This window comes from Tiliqua scincoides, chromosome 7 (genome assembly GCF_035046505.1).
Source record: "Tiliqua scincoides isolate rTilSci1 chromosome 7, rTilSci1.hap2, whole genome shotgun sequence".
NCBI classification, from domain to species: domain Eukaryota; kingdom Metazoa; phylum Chordata; class Lepidosauria; order Squamata; family Scincidae; genus Tiliqua; species Tiliqua scincoides.
In genome coordinates this window covers 70,377,789-70,400,081 of record NC_089827.1, presented here as the reverse complement: position 1 = coordinate 70,400,081, position 22,293 = coordinate 70,377,789, and the positions used below count along the sequence as shown (strand labels likewise).

The 22,293-nt window shown below is 40.0% G+C and overlaps 1 protein-coding gene across 1 annotated transcript in view; it reads left to right on the top strand.

Annotated features, from left to right (window-relative positions):
• The window catches only part of OTOGL (otogelin like), a 90,889-nt gene extending 70,563 nt beyond the window's left edge, over positions 1 to 20,326 (top strand). Inside the window, 13 exon segments of the mRNA XM_066634501.1 lie at positions 23 to 235; positions 1,196 to 1,300; positions 1,410 to 1,517; positions 2,610 to 2,711; positions 4,471 to 4,575; positions 4,672 to 4,712; positions 7,574 to 7,637; positions 9,292 to 9,470; positions 10,496 to 10,600; positions 11,115 to 11,234; positions 12,962 to 13,007; positions 18,776 to 18,855; positions 20,126 to 20,326. Coding sequence (XP_066490598.1) covers positions 23 to 235; positions 1,196 to 1,300; positions 1,410 to 1,517; positions 2,610 to 2,711; positions 4,471 to 4,575; positions 4,672 to 4,712; positions 7,574 to 7,637; positions 9,292 to 9,470; positions 10,496 to 10,600; positions 11,115 to 11,234; positions 12,962 to 13,007; positions 18,776 to 18,855; positions 20,126 to 20,326 — 1,469 coding nt within the window.
• Positions 20,327 to 22,293: the final 1,967 nt, after the last annotated feature.

Here is a 22,293-nt window from a genome sequence, read left to right as displayed (position 1 = left end):
TTTTTATGCTTTTCACCCATAGCCTGTACAGATAATGAAGGACAGCCTCGTTCTGGTGGAGAGGTTTGGAATGGCTCCAATAAAGGATGTTGCATGTATAAATGCTTGGAGAACGGGAGCATTATTGCTGTAGAGCCTGAATGCAATGAAGAGCCACCTCCAAAATGTGAGCGGGAGGGTGAAGTGATTATTCATGTCATTGAAGAGCGGGCCTGCTGCCCAAAGAAAATCTGTGGTAGGTGTACAACAGAGCGCATACTTTTTGCAACAGTAATGTCCATGCGGTGTTGTAGCATTCAGTTGTAAGAAATCAGTCTATCAGGGGAAGGAGGTGTGGTCTGGAGGTTGAGCGGTCACCTTGCATGAAAAGACTAAGCAGGATTGGCTGCTCGCGTATCCCCGCGAGTTCTTCTCTGGCCCTCCAAAGGAAACCACAGATACAGGGAAAGCTATATAGATAGCACCCCCTGCTTGCCCATTACGAGTGCCTTTGTTTACCGTGGTATTGCTTGCGGCACCAGTTCTTCTTGCTTAATATTCTTCCTTAACTGAACTGCGGAACATGCAGTCAACAAGCCTGCACGCTACAAATTGACTAACAGGAAGCAGGAACTGTTCTGCTTCCTGTTAGTCACCCTCTAGCATGCAGACTGGTTGCCTTGCTGTTCGGTCCATTGTTAGAAATTATGAACTGCAAGCTGTCATGTGTAGTTGTGTGAGATTGTTGGGTATTTATTTATTTATTTATTTAAGAGATTTATATCCCGCCTTTCTATCCATTGAGGACACTCAAGGCGACTCACAATTAAAAACATAAAATATACATATATAAAGACATTAAAAACAATAAAACACAATAAAAAACCTGGATCCCAAGTTAAAATCCATTCAAAATGTGCCATGTCCCCTGGTGTCAGCATAAAAGGCCTCCCTAAATAAAAAGGTCTTAAGCCCCCGCTGAAAGCACTCTAAAGAGGGAGATGTTCTCAATTCCAAGGGGAGGGAGTTCCACAAATGGGGAGCCACCACTGCGAAGGCCCTCTTTCTTGCCGCCATTCCCCTCACCTCCTCCAGTGGCGGCACAGTCAGAAAGGCTCCCTCTGATTACCTGAGAGGACGGGTTGAATTATATGGAAGGAGGGCAGTGTTTCGTTGACTCACTCCTGATTCAGTCCTTTGTGAAAATTATTTTTAGAGTGCAACCTGACTCTGTGTGACCCTATTATTCCGACATGCAAAAGTACTGAAAAGTTGGTAGTGGGATACAGTCCTTTTTCCTGCTGTCCTCAATACCGATGTGGTAAGTTATAAACGGAAACAAACGGGTTAAGAAGGGCGTTTGTCCAGATGCCTCGACAATTTACAAAGAAATAAAAAATAGTTATATTTCACTGTGTTTCGTGAAATAGAATGTGATCCGTCAGCATGTCCCAGTGCTTCCCGTCCAGAGTGCAGAGAAGACCAGTTTATTGTTGAAGCTAAACAAGAAGACCCTTGTTGTTTCTCCTATTTATGTGGTAAGAAAACTTTCCCATGTTTTATTTAGTTAGGGATGTTTATCCCACCTTATCTGTGTTATAATGTGTACGATCTGCAGTGACCACGTATGAGAATAGGTACAGGGCATGGAGTTTACCATGCTGAAATCTTTACCACAGGGCCAGCCCAAGACCTCCTGGCAACTTGTCAAATGCTGCCTTTCCTTTACTGGTGGTAAGTCAGCCTCTCCTCCTGGATTGGAAAAGGGAAGGGAGCAGAACTGAGGAGGCAAGGAGAATAGTGGAACATTTACTTTGTCCTCAATTCCTGTTCTGCTCCATCCTCTTCCTATCCAGGAATTGGGAAAAGGAGGAGGAGCAGCAGTACTGGGGGTGAACAGGCAGTCAGAAATGGGCACCCTCTCAGCAATCTGTTTCCTGAGGTGACCAGTCAGCCTCATGGATGAGCCGGCCTTGCTCTAACACAGTGGTTCCCAAACATTTTAGCATTGGAACCCACTTTTCAAAATGACACTCTGTTGGGACACACCTAACTTTATGAGACTTAAAAAAAAAAAAAAAGGTTTCACTTTACCAGTCACTCAAGCCTCTGTTTTTATTCTGATTTTGTCATATGGGGTGTTAAAAAATTTCCCTCCTTGATGATATCACTTCTGGCCATGATTTCACTTCTAGGTTGATGACATCACTTTTGGTGGGTCATGACAGATTGTCATTCTAAGAAGTGGGTCCTGGTGCTAAAATACTTTGAGAACTATTGTGCTAGCTGGTTGGTTGGCAACCTTCGGTCTCAAAAGACTACAGCACCCAGTATTCCCAGGCGGTCTCCCATCCAAGTACTAACCAGGCCTGACCCTGCTTAGCTTCCAAGATCAGGCATGTGCAGGGTAACAGTTGCACTTCTGAGTTCTGATGAAATTCAGTAGAATTTTTTTCACCACTAGTAGGAGACGGTTGCTCATTTTTTGCAGAGTTCTGACAGGTTCAGTTATTTTAAGAATAACAGCTGTAGTAAGCAAACTCACATACCATAACATGCTATAAAACTGGCAAGGAGTCAATTTAAAGTATTTTAACTTTGTATTTTATCTGTTTTGCTATTTCCTGCAGTTTGTGAATCCTGCATTGAACCTGTTCCATTATGTAACGAAGGGGAAATTGTCACTGTCGATCTTAGCACCACCCATTACTGTTGTCCCCATTACCACTGTGGTAAGCTCTGCTTTGTTATAATATATCTTGGAATAGATTTAAGATGACCACTAACTTCTTCGCATTCAAGGGTTATTGCAGTTGCCATGTGGTGGGATCAGTACAGGACCTGGTTGTGTTATTTTGCTCAGTCATGTTACATAAGAACATAAGAACAGCCCCACTGGATCAGGCCATAGGCCCATCTAAGTCCAGCTTCCTGTATCTCACAGCGGCCCACCAAATGCCCCAGGGAGCACACCAGATAACAAGAGACCTCATCCTGGTGCTCTCCCTTGCATCTGGCATTCTGACATAACCCATTTCTAAAATCAGGAGGTTGCGCATACACATCATGGCTTGTACCCCATAATGGATTTTTCCTCCAGAAACTTGTCCAATCCCCTTTTAAAGGTGTCTAGGCTAGACGCCATCACCACATCCTGTGGCAAGGAGTTCCACAGACCGACCACACGCTGAGTAAAGAAATATTTTCTTTTTTATGTTTATTTTTCTTTTATTATGTTCTGATAATACTTATTGGGAAGTAAGGAGCAAGGGGACCACAGACCATTTTGACTTGTATGGCTTGCATCTGATAGGATTCCTACATCTGGGACTCATATCTCATCATTGGCACATTTAGAAAGCTGCACGTCCTCCTCATCAGTTCAATTTATAGTCCATTCTTCCAAGGTGCTTAGCACAACATTCTAGCTTCACAGAACTATGAGGTAGTTCATGTTGAACATTAAAGGCTTGTGCAAGGCCCAATCTATTCAAAAGTAAGTCTTTGTGTGTAATGGGGCTTACTCTCAGGAAAATCAGTATAAGATTGCAGTCTTATGGCCCAATCCTATGGGACTGTTGCGCCGCCAGAACATGTTCTGGCATCTCAGCATGGTTAATAGTGAATGTAAAATGTGACCTGCTATTTCATGCAGGTGGTCTGCTCTGTGAGTGGCTTCCAGAAAAGCTCTGGTGCTGGAAAGTTGGGTGGGTGGGCATTGGGTTGGTGTAACTGGGAAGGAACAGGGCAGAGACCCCAGGGATAGGGGAGTTGTTGAGACTGGGAGGGGACAATATCAGTGACAGGAGCTCTATACTCCTATGCCCCTTCCTGAGGCTTACTTCACCTTCAAACTTGAGTCAATTGCTGACACAGGTCCAAGTAAATCTACTGCAGCGGCAGCTTACACCTGTGCAAGGGAACAAATATTCCCTTACATGGAAGAGACCCCAAGGATTGCCCCTTCTGCAATTTCAGCATGTGTTCCGGTGGCGCAGCTGCATCAGCGGGGGGGGGGGGAAATTTAGATAGGATTGGGCTGTTACTGAGCTGCAAAGCTAAGCAGGAATTTGAACCTAGTTTTCCAACACTCAAACCCAGCACTCTAGCCATTCCAACATCTTCCCTAATTCATGGTATTACAAAACTTGTTGCTTTATATAAATCATTGCCAAAATAAAAAGAACCATGTAAGCTGTTCTCTTGGCACTTTTTCGCATGCCACATAGCAAGCTCCTCTTGAAACTACAGGCTTTCTAAAGTCATTTGTGATATGTAATGAGGTTGGGTTGGGGCCAGTGGTCTGCTGAAAGAGGTCAAATATCCCACTTCTTATATGAATCTAATCTAGTTTTTTGTTTTGTTTTTGGAACCCAGCCTATGTAATTAAAGATGACAACAGTAAAGAAATAATAATGTAATGTTGAAAAATTTTGTGTCTTTGACAAATTTGTCCAAGGAATTTTTATACCATTGATTCTCTTTCTGCAGTCTGTGATGAGAATCTCTGTCCCTTATCTCTGATGAACTGCTCTACTGATATGAAACTTATGAAGAAAAGAGTACCTGGACAGTGTTGTCCAGACTGGTACTGTGGTAATTGCATTTTAATTTTCTCTATCTTACTTTGATTGGCAGCTTATAGCCCTTTCCCTCCTAGTGATAAGGTCATTTTGATTTTTTTCCCCCCAGAATGCAACTGTGAAAATGCTTCTGTATCACCTTGTAAACTGGTAAGAAATTTTCAGATTGGATATTCTGCTGCTACCAGAGTATTTTCTAAGATTGATCATTTGGAGCATATTGTTCAGTCTGCACTGGCTACCTATTCATTTCTAAAATAAATGCCTGAGTCCTGGATACTTTAAACCCTTCCTTCTTCTGTAGTACTACTCCTGTAGTACCCCCTGTGTGTTCCTCAGCATCTGAGGTCCTGCTCTTTGTTCCTCTGCTTATTGAAGTACAGTGAGTGACTATGAGGAACAGAGCCTTTTCATTTGTGGCACCAACTTTAAAGAGTGATCTCCCCTGGAAAGCAAGATCCCATTTTTGAGCATTTTCCCATGTCTGGCAAAGGGCCCAACTAGATGTGGCATTAATGGTGTTTCTACTTTTTCTTTGTTAAGTAGCAGCTACAGGGGAGGGGCAGTCAGACTCAGACCACATTTATCTCTTTGTTCCTGCTTTATCTCTTTGTTTCCTGCTGTGGTCCTAATCCAAAAACAATGAAAAATGTAGAGCAAATTACATGATAAACATCACACCTGGTTTGGTGCAAATGCTTAGCTATTTCAGACTGGATGTTGGTTTTTCAAGATGTTCCTGCTGTGTCCCTTTTACTGACTTTTCTACTGCCATTTTTAAACTGCTTCAATGATTTTATTCTTCTTTGCCTTGATTATCTGCCACAGTGCCTTTAATTGTTTAATGGTTTAGGTGGTTTTAATTGTTTCTTATTGTCCTAAACTGCTTTGATTTTTTTTTTTTTGAGGTAAATTAATAGAGCTTTACTTAAAAAATAAACATTTATACATATTTATATACATATATATGAAAGTTGAGATTATTTCTGCAACTGAGGTGTAGGAAGTTTTGTTAACACTAGGTTGCAAGCTTTAGTAAGTTCTAACGGAATCTAGGGCAAGTACTTTAGAAGGTGGTAGTAGCACTGCCTTGGAAGTAGTCAAGACTGGCCAACATGTCAGCAGCTCAAAGTCAACATGAGAAAATTTATCCAAAGAAACCAATTCGACTTGGTGTTATTGTGTGATGAGTCTTCAGTGTCAAATGATCATATAATAACTAAAGTTTCCTCTAATTTTCAATGGCAGTGCAAGGCTTTCCTTAGAGCTGTGTGGCCATGCAGCTTACAGGGAAGTCTGATGATAACTTAGGATAGTAGTTTAATATGTATAATTAATCAAGCAGTAACTCCAATGATCGCACTAAGAAATTTTCTGAGTCAATAGGCTAAGCGTGTATTAATACCATGAGTTGTATCCTAAATTCTTATTCCATTTGCACAAGACAAGAGAGGGAAGGGTGATTTTGCTCTGCAGTCCCCTGAGCCCCCCAAATGTCTGTTCCTGGGAGGGTCCCCCAATAGGAATAGGTATTTGAAGGACTTAGGGGACTGCAGAGGAAAGGGGTGGAAATTACCCTTTCCCCATGCACAAACGGCACTTCTTTTCATGGAAGAAATTAAGATGCCTCATATCTCCTGATCACTTCTTCTTGTGATACATATGGAGCATAATCCCACTGTTTTCTTTAAAAATACATGTGCAAAATTCATGGAATCTATGCAACCCAGTCCAGGATAGGGGAGTAGTGTAACGGCTTTTTTAGGTGGCAGATTTCAGGAACTATTAAAAGTTTTGGTTGTTTAATTTATAAGGCATACCTTCAATGAAACACCTGCTGTTTAATCTATAGGGAACACCATTTGGATTTTTGACCTTGGGCTACCTTTTCATGTATTCCTATATAATAGTCCTATTGGACTTACACATGGTCTTGATTTCAGACTGGTGCTAAAACTACCCCAAATCAGTGTGATTAAACTGTTATCACTAGCATAATTACACTGGCCAACAAACCTTAAAATTTATGTGCATATTTATCATGTGTAAGAATGTACACTTGTTCTGAAAAATATATACACTTCCTATTAAAAGATATTAGTTTCTGCTGAACTTGCAAGATATGAGCTTTCAAACAACTGCTTTTCTTCCATTTTTCTAACTTGGTTTAAACAAAACCTGTGTCCTGGAAAATGCCTGATAAAAATCCCTATCTATCATGATGATAAAATGTTTTTTGTCTGTCAAATCCTTCCCCACGTGATCTAGGGAGTGTAGCACATAGCACAGTGTGGTAGATGGTGTGTGATCTTCAAGTAAATAGAAATTAGAAAGGTTTGAGGATGACCCAAAAGTGGCCAGATCAGAAAATACATCTGAAGGGATCAGGTTCTGTGATTTTCAAAAAAGACACTGAAAGCTCCCTCCCAGTTACCCAATATTTTTTAATACAAATGAAAGGGGAAAACCAGTTTTGGTTGGCAACCTTCAGTCTCGAAAGACTATGGTATAAGCCTACAGCACCAGGTATTCCTAGGTGGTCTCCCATCCAAGTACTAACCAGGCCTGACCCTGCTTAGCTTCTAAGATCAGACAAGATCAGGCATGTGCAGACTATAAAAGGCCTTGTTATTGCTGTTAAAAGCATAGCTGTTAAGCTGTGAGCCTCTGATTGGATCTCAGTGCAGCAGCAGTGAGCAGTGTTGCATGCAGAGGTGGCTCTGAGCCTCAAGGACCCTCCAGGAGACTTCAGAATTTCCCCAGGTACGTTTGCACCTGGGTCCCTATAGTGCTTTAATTGCTGCAATGTCTTCAGGGTACCAATTCCTGGGCCGCTCCTCTTAAGAGGAAATGGCCCATTTCTGGTTCCCCTGATGGGTTGTGACCCTTCAGTTTGGGAATCACTGTAGTAAATGTTTTCTCCTTTGTACACGTAAGATTACATTTGGGGTGTGGGTGTATGTGGGGGATTTGACATGTATCATTTAAATTTTTTGTTTTAAACATCACAGGGAGAAGTTCAGAGAATAGATGATGATGTTTCTAGCACATGTGGCTGCCCACAGTATACTTGTGGTGTGTATCTATATTCTCAATATTATTCATATTGCTTTCTGTAAATATTTATTTCTGCTTGGGGGGAAAAGCTCTGAATTATTTTGCTTCTAAAATTCTCAGTGTTTGTTAGGCTTACAAGTAAAGGGGAAACATCGTCACATTTGTTAGAAATAAATGTTTACTCAGGTTGATTTCTGTAGTTCTTCAACAGTGTAAAGTTTCTCAATCATTGTACTGATTTATTTGGCTATGCATATGCTTTGTGAACTGCTTTTTATTCAAAGGTAGCATAGAAATCTTACTAATAAATAATAATCATGCATAATAAAAATGCAGAGAATTTAAAGGTGAATGCATCATAATGTTTGTAGTGTCCAGACAGTATCTATTTCATTTGGGCAAAATGATAAGATAAACACTGAACATTATAAAAGTGCTATTGAAATTTATAGAAAATTTTTTAAAGTGCATAAATCAGGTTATTTCTGTTGTTGGCATCCTTCAGTCTTGAAAGACTATGGTGTCACGCTCTGAATGGTGGTTCTGGAACAGAGTGTCCTCTCCAGAGCGCGAAGCCTGGGTAAAGTAGGTATGGAGGATAGGCTGTTACCCATGCAGCAAATCCCCCCTCTCCACGTCGCTGAAATGGTCCAATGGAAAGGCACAGGCCAATACGGTTGGTTCCAGCGGCGTCGCAGGAGTTGCCAGAACGTGACTGTGTTCAGCCATGAACTGCCTCAGGGACTCCGGCTCCGGATTTTGCCTCGAGGTTGACTCCTGAAGCCTTTTCCATAACTGGATGTAGCCACAAGGCAGTGGAGGTTTGGGATCAGAGTTTTCCTTCTCTCAGATGAGCTGCCTTCCCAGGCTAATGAGTCCCATCTACCCGGTGGCTGTTTAGTCGCCTCTTACAACAAGTACAGCCAAACCGAGGGCCTATTCTTATCCCCAGCCCCCAGGGGTAATTTCTACGTGCTTTATAAAGCACAAGTGGTTTCGTGTTGAAGGTCCATCTTTAACTGAAAATAAAAACTAGCGATAAATAAATTTGATAGGTAAAACAGTCATCTGTAAAACTGTTGTATTGATTGCAAATTTATGCACATTCTAATAGGATTTAGCTATGATTTAATTTAGTTATAATTGAACCCCGAAGAAGTTTTGTGTCTGTATGGTGGGCGGAGCAGCTATCCCTTAAAAAGTACCTAATTAACATAATTGCAGGTTTATATAGGTTTAAGACTGCAAACCTATACATCAGTGGTCTAAAATTGGAGACCGTTGTGTCCAGAAAAAACCCTCCCTGTCCCAACCGGCGCTTATTGTTCCGCCACACTACCATGTTTGCTCCAAGCTGATCTAGACACAGGGATACTCTGGCCAGCCATGTCTGCATCCCAGAAGGCTGTGCAGAAGGTGTCCAGATCAGCTTGGAAGTAATAAAGTGACTCGGTTGAACTGTAAGCGCCGCTCATGGAGGGGGAGGTCTTTTTCTAAATCCAGGATCCAGCCTTTGGAGAGCCTTCCTATATATACTTAGCTAGATGTAAGCCCCATTGAACTCAGTGGTACTCACAGTTGAGAACTCAAACATAGGACTGTTCTCTGCAAGTGATTCTTATGCTTGGTAGCATTGTTGACATTATTTATTTACTTACTTGTTTTACATTAGAAAAAGATAATGTCTGTGTATTCCAAGAAGTCACCGTGTTGAACCCTGGTCAGTCTATGATTCAAAATTTGGATGGGAATCTTTGTTACACTGCAAAGTGTTCACAAGAGAGAGACCCCAGTACAGGATTTTATGCATTGGATGTGACGGTAGTTAACTGTTCCCAAAAATGTGAAGATGTAAGTAATGCTAAAACGCGAAGTCATCTGTGTGAGTATAATATAAACAGATGGAGTTGTCCCTTACATTTGCGCAGAATGTTTTAGGCATTGTACTGAACTGTTGTTGTATGTTTTGCCCCATAAGTAGGTAAATGAGTATAAAAAGATGTTCATGTATTGTTATCAGGAATAGTTATAGGTATAGTTGTAATGGTTAATAGTTATCCAGTATAGTTATGACTATGCTGGATGGTAGCAGTACCATCCAGGTACTACCCAGTACTACCCAGGTCTACCTCTTTTAGTTTATGCACTCCTTGACAGAACCATTTTCTAGAACAGACAAGCCTTTCTGCATTCCTTTCCTTCTCCTGTCTTTGCTGTAGGTGAGAGAATCTAATAACAGTGGAGGCAGAGGCATAGTCTGCCTCCCTTAGCCTGTGAGCAGGAAAATGAAACTATTGCATATGTAGGTTATATGACTGAGAGGGAGCTTTTTATTTTGGTATGTATGATTTGGTATGTATGATGGAACTTATGGCAGTAAGCTTTCTGCAAGGCAGCAGTTTCATGCAGGCGGGGCGAATCCAAGGGGGGGCCATGGAAGCATGGTCCCCCTCAAACTGTCTGCCAGCAGGCAAGGGCGCCCACCGGTCTGGGGAGCAAAATTGGGCACAAGGGGAATGCCTACTGGGTGGGTGCCGGCAAGATTGGCTACAATGGGAGCCCAGTTCTACCCAGCTGGTAGACTTGGGTTCCAAGCTCAGGTCTACCCACCCATCAAACTGTGTCTGTTGACCTGGGCTCTGCAGTTGGTAGTGCTCATGGCCTCCCACAAACACAAACACTGAATCCACCCCTGCATGCATGATTGCGGCATGGGAACAATTATGTCAAAAAAAACTGAGAGAAAAGCCACATTATTTATATTTTACCATCACAACTATTAAATGCAAATCCAGCAGTAGGGTATAATTAGCTGTGTGTATTTTAAAATAATACTACCAATACAGAAATGTTAAAGGTTTTTCTCTCTTCAACAGCACCAAGTATACGTTCCTTCTTCAAGTCAGCTTTCTTGTTGTGGTTCTTGCATCAATGTGTCATGTCCTTTCTATACTGAGAATGGAACTCTAGTCATTTATGAAGTAAGTCCTTCTAAAAGGCTGTAGACAATAACAGCGCATCTAAATTCTGACTATATCATTCTTTCATAGTACAATACTTAAATTCTGTAGCATACTTCTTGTATTCCTGCTATTCATCCAAACACAAGACTGACTTCAATTGGGACAGGCCCCCTGGATTGTACAAGTGCAAGAATGCTTATATATTTCTGTCATGCAGCCTGAACATTCTATTCTTTCTAAAACCCACACAATTTGTCCTGCCAGTATTAAATTTGCCTATAAAATCTAAAGAATAGGTTTATTTTGGCCAAATGTTAGAAAAATCTTAGTTAAAAATGGCTGAGTTAGACCTTTTCCCTTATGCAGAGATACCTGTATACAGATTTTTGACTGTGTTAAGGTTCCTGTTGACCATGGGTATCTAGACTGTGGTTAAAGATTGGCTGATAGACCACAAGTCATAGTTTTGAAGAAACTGAAAAAAAACTTTTTTTTTTTAAAAGAAAACTAACCTCTTGTTTTTTACTTTTAGGAAGGAAGCACATGGGATTCAAATTGCACTAAATATGAATGTGTAAAGACTGCAGTAGGCGCAGTAGTTCTTGGATCCGGTGTCATTTGCCCACTGTTTAATGAGACTGAGTGTACAAAGGTTTGTACCTTTATTCATTCTATACAATTGAGATTATACATGAGCATTCTTGTTTGGGAGTTTGGTATCTACCTGTAAGAATATAATAGAGTGAAAATACCTAGAGGAACATATTATGGTTTCCATTACTACTACTACTACAGTCTGCAAATGATGTCTGTAAAACATTAGTTCAAAATGTGTTGTTTTTGTTATATCCTGGTAGCCGGTATTACATACTGTACTTCCCCTACTTATTTCCCCTTTGATCCTAAGCACAGTTACTTGGCAGAAAGTGTCATCCATAGTCCATGTATTTGATCACCTGGGCTACTCCATTAAATTTAATAGAAAGAGCAGATCCATGTGCACAAGAAAATGTACATATGGGTCTACATCCTCCATTGCAGTGAGTGGGGAGATGAGAGCATATTGCTCAATCAGGGTTAATGTGGCTAGGACTGGATATAATACTCGTAAGAATTCACAGTCTTCCTAATTTATAATGTGAAAAGTTTTGCCCTTATGAAAAAAAAAATGCACAAATATAGGACCTGACTTGGCAGCAGTACACTGCAGAAAGCATTTTTGGATTGCACTCTATCACATGCTGAGCACAAATCAGCAGTGAGATATAGCTGCAAAAATGGGCTAGTGTGATTTTAGGCTGCATTGAGACAACAATAGTTTCCAAGTACGTAGAAGTACGTAATAGTTCCCCTTTACTCTTCACTCTTAAGACCTCATATGCAAGTATGATGTCTATTTCTGGACATTACACTTTAAGTAGGATGTAAACACATTGGAACAGAGTCAGAGGAGGGTAATGAAGGTGTTCAGGGCTCTGGAGAACAAGAGGAACCCTGTGAGGAAAGGTAAGGGACCTGGTCATGTTTAACCTGGGGAAGAGATGGGTTGTATTTTGGTTGAACATTAGAGAAACTTCTTAACAGTAAGAAAAGTTTGAGAATAAAACCAGTTACCTGAGGATGGTCGAACTCTCCTTCACTGGAGGTCTTGAGGCAAAGTTTGGACATCTATTTTTTTTTTGGGGGGGGGGGATATCTAGCATTGAATTCCCTGCATCAAGTAAGGGTTGGACTAAATGGTCTTCAAGACACCTCTGTTACAGAAAACAGAGTAAGGGCGCAATCTGATCCTGTGCTCAAACAGGCAAGCCAAGAGGCTTGCGCTGTAACCAGCGCAGGATAGGGGCCAAAAGCGGCTCAGCCAGAGGGAAGGGGAAACATTTCCCCTTACATCTGGGTAAGGATCGCTGGCCCCTATGGGTCTCCTCAGACGTGGCGCAAGTCCGAGGAGAGCGGAGCGGCTTGGAGCCACTCCGTTCTCCCTGGGAATGGGGGTTGGGACACCACTGACTGTCTGCCTGGGCTTTTCTTCTGTAAAACAGAAACTTTTATAAAGTAGGTCACCCACACATAAAAGTATACAGGCCCTGGTATCTGCTGATCCAGTATCCATGGTTTCAGTTATCTGCTATGCCAGGGCTACCAGGGACCTGCTCCAAACATGTTCAGAAAGTTTTTTTTTTTAAAGCCTCCAGTAACATTCACAATCGCAGCACAGCTCTTTGCTTCATATGCAGCGCTCCAGGCACTTTCTTTGACTTCTCCCAGTCTCTTCTAGGTTGCTTTGAGACCGAGCTTCACCCCAGAATGCGTCGCGATGCATCTTTCATGTTTCGTTGAGCACAGTCTTTTTTGAAATATTTCTTTCTATTTTCCTAGAATGGAGGCACTGTAGAAACATATAATGATGGCTGCTGCAAGACCTGTAAGTAAAGACAGCTGCATAAAATGCTAGTTGAACGCTAGTTTGGCTTTGGTTTTGGATAGCTGTTTGTGTGGGTTTGTTTTATTTAAACTCCTTTTATGGGACATAAGGAAAGAAAAAGCATGCTGTCCCCAAAATCATGTAAAGTGTGTATAGTTCTTAACAATTGTTTTTGACAAGCCTTGCTTTATATGGCTGCTCACTTGGTGATTTTTTTTTTAACCTTTTCCTTCTGGAGTATAACCAAATTTCTCCAAATACAACATGGGGATGACTAAAAGCTATTTTATTTTAACTACCTAAGGGTGGGTTTTTTGGCTAATGTTATCCCAGAACAATACAGGCACATACATTCAAAGGAAAAGCTTAAAACATGGTCTTCCAAATGTGATTTGGGGCACATCGTCAAAGAAATCAGTGTAATGGTGAATATAGGCTCTTCTTTTGTATTCTGTAGGGATAAATGCTTTTCAGCTGAAAAGTTAGCTATTTCCACATGGAAGTTTAAGGTCCAAGTACTAACAAGATATTTCACAGAGGAAATTATTCTTAACAGGAAAAAAATTGCAATTCAGTAAAAAGGGCCACTTGCCCATTGAATAAATTATTTATCATATTGTATGTATATGTGATAGTATATTCATTAGATATAATATGGCAGGGAACCCTTTGCGTGAGCGGAAAGTGCTTTGTTTGCGCAAAGGAAGGTGTATCTTATTTTTGCCAATTCTTCCTTCCCCCCCTCCCGCAGTCCCCTCCATGCAACCTTTCCATAGCATTTACCAACCCTCAGGAGTAGCTTTTCAGCGGGAGGGTAGTAATGGTGCAAGGGGTTCCACAGGACAAACACAAGTCTGCTTGTGGTTCTCTGGTTCCTGTCCTCTGTGCAAACAGGCAACAAACATTTTAAATCAGTCTGGCTGATTCAACGCAGCATTTTTTTACATGGTGTTATACTTTGTAGGGAGAGATAAAGCAAGTTCCTTAAAACCAAAAATCCACCAGTTCAACAGACCAATCATATCTGTTAAAAGGCACAATAATATAATTCCATATTGTGCTCCGAACACGAACACTAGAGATAAACATGACACACTGTGATATGTATATGTTCACCTTTTTCTTTGAAAACACAATACTGCTTGAATGCATGTATTTGCTGCGATGTTTCACATCATCCCTTTTTTTCCAATTTAGTTTCAGGCTGTTTGGTATGGCTCCTGTATATATCATGACTAGAATCTAAAGATGCTTTTAGCTAAGGATAAACTTGAAGGAAAATATTAAGGTCTTAACAGAATCTCATGGAAAAATTTCTCTCTTCATTCACACATTCATTTATTGAAGCAGATTTCCTTGAAAAATTAGTTTTGTTTTAATGGATAGAAGTATTTTCTGCTTATTCTAGCATTAAAAAAAATTATTAGCCTTCACAGTATTTTAGTCTCAGGGAAGGCACTGTTATACTTCAGAACTGTTTGCTGAGTTGGCATCTGAGGAAAAAAAAGTAACACAATGAAATGCTATTTTACATGCTAATAGAGAATGTCTTTTTAAAACTAAAAGCATGTGCTTTGTGGTAAAGCAGTCTGAAAGTCAGCTACAAGTATAGCTTGCAACTCCTTGGGTTTTAATGGGAGAAAATAATCTTTCTTTGAAAAGGAGAATGATTAAATGCATGCCAAGTGCGTTTATATATTTAATTCTTACCTTGCCAGAGTTATAAGATTCCCATGGAAATGTTGTTTTCATGGTTGTAAACCTGATTATCCAGGCGAGTATTCTTAAAGCATAGGGTTATCACAATTTAGACAAATAGGCTCGCTCTTTTCTACAAAAAAAGAACAATTTGAGTTGGCAGTGTAAGAATTAATACAATGTCATTTATATACAATGTTTTTTATTATATTACAAGAAACTTATGTTCCCAATAATTCTGCCAGGTTCTGGACGGGGTGTATTACCCTTTGCCATTAGCCCTGTAGTCTCTACTGCTAGTATTAATTGTGAACCAGGTATTATTATTTTTAATAATGTATTTTCTTTTAAAAAAAAACAGTTGTGAAATGCTAATATTCTTTACAGAGGTGTTGTCCACATATGCAACTGTGACTCTGTGTAAACTCTATCCAGATCTGCTCCTGATAAGTGCTGATTGATATCAAGCACCTACTCAGTGGCTTCTTAGATAGGGACCAGAGTTCATTGCTAGGCATTTTGCAGAATTGAGTGCTTTGGCCCTTCCTCTTTTCTTTTCTTTTTTTTTAAATATTGTTGAGGTTCTTTCCATTCTAAGAGCCACTTGGCAGAGTTGGCCAGTGCCACGGTGTGTCAGCCAGTAACTTGCCAATACAAGCTGTGCCAAGCATGTGTCAACAATGTTAGCACTTATGCCAGGCATTGCTGGCCAATCAGGAGTCATGCACTTGCGTGATGCTGTCCAGGCTGTTCTCTGCCGCCTTGTGATAGTCATTGGCAAGGGTGTTGAGGTTTCCTCCTCCTTTTTTGCCCATCAGCAGAGACTGCCTGTTACTGCCTGCCTTCTCCTTTACTGGCTGCTGCTATTGTTCATGTCATTACATTGCCTGTATAGAAAACACTTACACGTAGGCACCACTGTGGAATCATTTCTACCAATTTTCAGCTTTTTAGGTTGCAATTTTCAGTGCGCAGAACCTGCCACCTGATGCAGCTGCTTCCCTTTGGGTCCTTTAGGGATGATGCTCTGCATATATGTCACCACATGTGACTAACTCACCAGTACTTTCCTGCATCTTTGTGTGTAATTGCTGTGTGTGACAATCTAGATACGGGCGTTACCTTGTTTTGTATGTGAAACTGCATATAAATTGGTCTTAACATATGTTGTGAAGCAGCTAGAATGTATACAGAGAATCTGTAATGGGCATTGATGGTTCTCAAACAAGCAGGGATTTACTAATGAGTTCACACAAGGAGGTATCTTTTGAATAGTCTTTAATACTGAGTTAAATGGAAAGTCCTCTGCTTGGTGACATGTCTGTTGGCACTTCTACGGAGACTTGAATGGAGCAGAGGATAATTATCCTAAATTACAATTTGAGGCACAGAATAAAATTAAGACTGAACTGAGTTTCATTTTTAAAAAACTTATATTGTGTCATGTGGGACTTGACTATCTGAGGCCCAAATCCTAACCAAATTTTCATCACCGGCATAGCTGTGCCAATGGGGCATATGCTGCATCCTGCAGTTTGATGGCACTCATGGAGGCCTCCTCAAGGTAAGGGAATGTTTGTTCCCTTACCTTGGAGCTGGAAAGTTGGTTAGGATTGTGCCCTAAGTCAACAGTTAACACTGCATAAATTTGGGTCTACTCGCACATTTCTCTAAATATGTAACATGGCCAGGTGGCTGTGTGTTCCTTCCTTTTAGAAAAATAGCAGCTAGTGTGGGGACTGTGAAATACAGCAGAACTTCAGTAGGGGAAGTTGGGGGGCTTTAGGACTTTGCCTCACCTTGATTTGTTCCCAATCATGCCCCCCCCCCCACAGCACACCATTTTAAAGGAGAAAAAAAATCGATTGAAAACTAACAGAAGCTTATTTTCGTTCTTTAAAATAGTGTGAGGGAGCCTGATCAGGAGTAAAATCACGGTGAGGGAAAAGTCTTAAAGCTCCTTTCCCACATGCTTTTATTCTGTTTCATGCCCCTCCCGACAGCTTTTAAAAAACGCACACACACAGATCCATGTTACGTGTTTAGAGTAGCATGTAACTAGACCCTAACCCAGATCTTGGCATACCCATATAGATTCTAAGAACAGATCACATGTATACATCTTTTTTTCATTTTACAGTTTTAGATAATGTTCAGAAAAACTCCTATGATTGTAAGTACTTCAATCCAGCAAGGGTGAGCTCTACAGAAAAACAGGCTTATACATGCAGACCACCATTCTAAATTAGATTCTGCATATACAAAGCATGCAGCACAAAAGAAAAGAAAAAACAGCATCCAACAAGCGGAGAAAGTGTATGTAGTAATCCTAGGTGGATTGAGGCCATTATGGACTTAGAGCCCAATCCTATGCATGTCTACGCAGAAGTAAGTCCCATTAGAGTCAATGGGGCTTACTCCCAGGAAAGTGTGGATAGGATTGGGCTGTTAGGCTGGAATCCTATGCACATTTTCCTGGCAGTAAGCCCCATTGAAAGTTGGACTTACTTTTGAGTAGTCATGCATAAGATTGGGCTGTTAGCAAGGTAAGACCAACTTGCCTAACAAGGCCATATTGTACCTGTAGTTTACATCAAATTTCATTTTGTGATTTAGTGGTAAAAATCTGGGCCTCAATAATGTATTGAATCATTTGTATAGCACAGCTTGTTTTCCCCTGCATCTGATTCTTATGACTTATTCAAAAATTCATCTGTGATACCCACTGGAAGAATAGCAGTACTTACACTTTCCTAATTTTATCAATATTTGTTTTCTACCAAAGAATGTGATATTTTTGCTTTTTAAGAGGAGTGTTGAAAATGGCAAAACAACAGTAGTCAGTCACTTTTACTAGGATTGTAAAATCAGCTGTATATACATGGCACATAATTTTGAATCTCCTGTGGTCTCTATATGTGGAGTGTGTACACTGAGATTTATTTAAATGTAGTTAATTTTGGTTGCATATTTTTTTCTCTGTTGTCTTTATGTTCCAGATATGGGGTGAGGTGGGAATTACATAACCTAGATTCTTGAATACTGCAATTTTTCCACATGCCTTTCTTAAACTTCCATCAACTTGTTTTCTTTGGAACAGCAGGTGCTACCCATAGGAGAATACCCATGTCCCTCTGCCTGGTCATCATTTTTGTAGATTCAGTTCATACACAGCTCCAGCATGTAGGATTTACGTGCAGCAAGGAGTACAGGGGCAAACTGTCATGTGTAGAATCCTCAGTCTAAACGGAGGCCAGTGTGTATAAACATCTATGATCTCTTTGCTTCAAAAAAAAGATGGACAGGACAGTTTATGTGAGCAGAGCTTAGTTAAGTAATCATTTATGTAGATATACACTCTTTACACATAAGTCTATATATATGCTTGAGGCTTACTCCTGCATTTCATTACATGTAAAACCTATATGTTGGTTTGTGTGTACCAGACCATGAATAAGCTAAATTTACTCAGTGTTTTAGTCATTTAAGATAGCTTGCACTTCAATTTGCTTTCCTCCTTGATTTTTATAATGTGACTTCAGAGTTCACATTTTATTAACATGAGTATCAAACATTAAATGACAGCTGACATTTTTAATCTTAAATTTTCTCCACATATTCAGGGAATGTGGGGGTGTTAACAGCACAATAAAACCTTACCTATAGCAGTTGTTTTCCCATGTCCACAATTACTGGGAACATTAACTGTGTGACAAACTAATACTGAAGAAATGGCTAAAGGAACTGAAACAACTGTAACTTAATTACTAAAGCCCTAATGCAGTCTGCTAAACACTAAATATGCCATGGGGTATGAACTTTCTGCTTTTGCAAACAGCCACTGTATCACCTGATGGAGAGACTCCAAAAACCTGAGGAAACTTCTGGACTGTCCTCTGCGATAAGGAGGTTACAGTCAGGGGGAAAAGCATGAGGTACTCTGGTGCCTGCCCAAAAACATCAACATTCTCCTTGTGATCTCATTGATTGGTAGTCTAGTGATCTTTATTCATGCTTTAACAGCAAGAGTGTATGAATAAATGAATGAAGACTATTTTATATTTCATCAGGCAAAAGGGATGAAAGAATTTGCCAAAAGGTGACAGTCAGGACAACTATAAGGAAACATGACTGCATAAGTCGAAGTCCTGTAAGTACAAATAGTTAAATTTTTTGCACTTTCTTGAGTCAATGTGGGTTATATCAGCAAACCAACCACTGAAAGGGGGGGTCATAATCAGTATGCTAAATAAGCAGCCCTACAGCTACCCTGACATCTGCAAGCTCTCTTAGTCTAGCAATGTCCTCCTACTCTTAAATGTTCTTGCAATTTAATTGCCTATCTACCCTTGCATGACAGAAATGCTGAGTATTTCTGCTTGGAATAATATCTACTCAAAAGCACACAATATAATTGCCTACATCTAACAAAACCATTCACGTCTGTCGTTAAATATCCTCCCACTTTAAACGAGACCCACTACATCTGCCTGTAGATAGACAACTTGGTTTTATAACCAGCACATGATACATCCTTTTCGAACACCTCTCTGCTATGCAGCTTCTGATAATGGATGTGTCTTTGATGTCATACAGCAAAGATTTTTTAAAAGCAGTTTATATATAATACGTACCTCTGTTTTGTGAGATTGCTTATTCTAACAGCAATAAATCTATTGAAGAATGTATATATAGGAATGTCACTGTTTTGAAATTTTTTTGAATTACACTTGCTTTATGCCTTTTACAGAGGTGCATACACCATCACAATATAATGAATAATGATGTTTTCAAACAGCCATGCAGATTAATCTCTGCAGCATGCTTTAGACCAGTGGTTCTCAAACTGGTGGGTTACGACCCACCAGCCCAGGAAGCTCTGTTTCTGCCCCCTTAAGGGGTGGGGCGGGAGCATGGCAGCGATGTGATTCCAATGATTGTGCTGCTGGTGGGCACAAGGTTTTTTTTTTTTAATACCTCAGCCAGCACTAGCCTCCTAGGGGTGCAGGGAGCCTTACGGACCTCTCTGCAGGGCTAGCTGTGCCTTGGAAAACATAAAAATAGTGATCACAACCCACTTCTGGTTTGCAGTTGTGAAACTGGGTTGTGATCACTATTTTTACCTTTTCCAAGGCACAGAGAGCCCTGGGGATTTTGGTAGGATTGGGTTGACCCTCACTATTCTATGTGAGCTCTCATCTGCCATGACTATTTTCCTAGGGTTTGTTGTCTCCGTATAAATAGGAATTCCGTGGTACCACTGGAGAAGGCATATACACACTGGGGTCTAAATGTACACACTATAATCCATGTACACACTGGAGTCTTCACCAAGAGTCTGAATATACATGTGTGTGTGTGCTTTTTTCATTTGGATAATAAAACTTGATTGATTTTTGTTTCCTTCCTATCTCTAACAGATAAGTGTGGCTTCTTGTGATGGAAAATGTCCCTCTGCCACAATTTTTAATGTCAACATTGATAGCCATTTAAGGTTCTGTAAATGCTGTCGTGAAAATGGAGTGCAGAATCTAACTGTGCCTCTCTACTGCTCAGGAAATGGCACTGAAATTATGTATGTCATCCAGGAGCCTACAGATTGTTCATGTCAGTGGAATTAAGAAGCTGGTTGATATTGTGCAGGACTGCATTCAGACAGGGGACTATAAGTTTATTATTGTGATTATTCAGATGTAATAAATATCCTATTAATATATACTTTTATATTTTTCTCTCATGTTTTAGATATAGTTACTCAACCATTAATACTGTTGCTGCATCTAGAATGTTTTATGTTGCAATATATTCAACAGTTAATTTCTTTTACAATAAAATTTTTAAATTTTACTCTTACAGAATTTTAAAAAAATTCACATGTGACTTAACCAGCTCATGGTAAGCAGGGTTAATCACATCTAGCACATCTACTTTGCTGGAGAGTTATGATTGGAAACATTTTGTAGCTATTAGCACTTCAGCTGGTATCATTCACTGCATGTAATATGCTTAAAGTGAAACCTACCATGCAATATAATATTTGTAATATTTCCCTGATTGATTTCAAAAACCTGCAACACACCAGTATTCCATGTATTTAAAGTGTTTTTGTTTTCTAACTTCTTTCACACTTTTGTATCCCTTCTGATACAAATCTATTCCCAGAATGTTGTGACAACTTTTCAAGTATATGTAGAAGGTCAAATTAACCACTTTTGATATTAATTTTGTGTTTGTATTTTACATTCACATGTTTTTACAGAGAAGAAATTGAAATATTATGTATTTCCCTTCCATTGAAATGTGATACACAATACTGCATGTATATGCACACATGTTAAAAAGAAAAATGCACTTTTATTTTTTTGTTTGCTTTTATCATTTAAGATTTTGTCTTACTATTCCAGTTAAATTATTTGATAACGCTTATGACAGATATGGGATGTGGATTTCATGAAGATGCCTTTTAACAAGCAACTCCCCATAGATAATGAAAAAGGATTGTATCATGTCAGAGAATGCATTATTTGCACAGGTTTTCCGTTTGAGATGAAGAGCTAATTGGGACTGATCTTGCGACAGCATTGACTGTGCAAAGCCATTTATGGCCTACCCAGAAATAAATCTTCTAGTCTTGGGCTGCAATGCCATTCACGCTTACCTGGGATAAAGCCCCAGAGAGCTTAACGAAACTTACTTCGAAGTAAAACATGCATAGGATTGCACTGTAAATATATCTTGTGAACCATAATGGATTTTATATCAACTTCATTATCTCCATGTGTTATGTAGATTCTAAACACATTGCTTTTGTTACATATAGCCCTGCAATTAAATATATTTTGAAAATCATTTGTTTTATTTATTTGTAAAATATTTGTATCCCATTTTTTGTTTCATAGCATAGGAAACCAAAGGTGATTAACACATCAGATATAAAAATAATAATCTAATACAGTGCTTCCCAAGGTGTGGGTTGCAACTCACTGGTGTACTGTGAGCCTAAGCACAATGGGTCAAGATCTGGGCCCTCCTGCCCATCCTTGCACCAGTTTGGCTTCAAATAGGAGCCATTCCGGAAGACCCATTACTTATCTTGTCTTCTGTGATGGGTTGTGACACTCCTGGTGGTGCTGGAGGCCTCTCCTGGCCCAGAAACCCACACTACAGGTCTCTGCAGGCTTCAGAATGGCCCTCAGGAGCCTTTTAAACCACTTCTGGTTTTCAGGAGCCATTTCCAGTTTGCTTTCAAACCCTGGAACTGACTTACGGGGGACTTCTGAAGGACATTCTGAGGCCTGAAGAGTGGGTTGCTGGGCCAAGAGAAGTATCCACCATCACTAGGAGCATTGCATCCCAACATAGAGGATGAAGTGGGTTACGATGCTTACATAGTTTGGGAACCCCTGATTTAACATAAAACAACCAAACAAGAAAATTACAGTAAACTGTTGCTGAATAAAGCTTATTTGTATAACACTCTTTTAACTAGGAGTTCTACTTTGATTTAATTGGGAGCAGGAAACAGAAGTTCAAGAGAATTCCATTCTTCAACAAAAATTGGTTTGGTGTTTTTTTGTTTTTTAAAAAA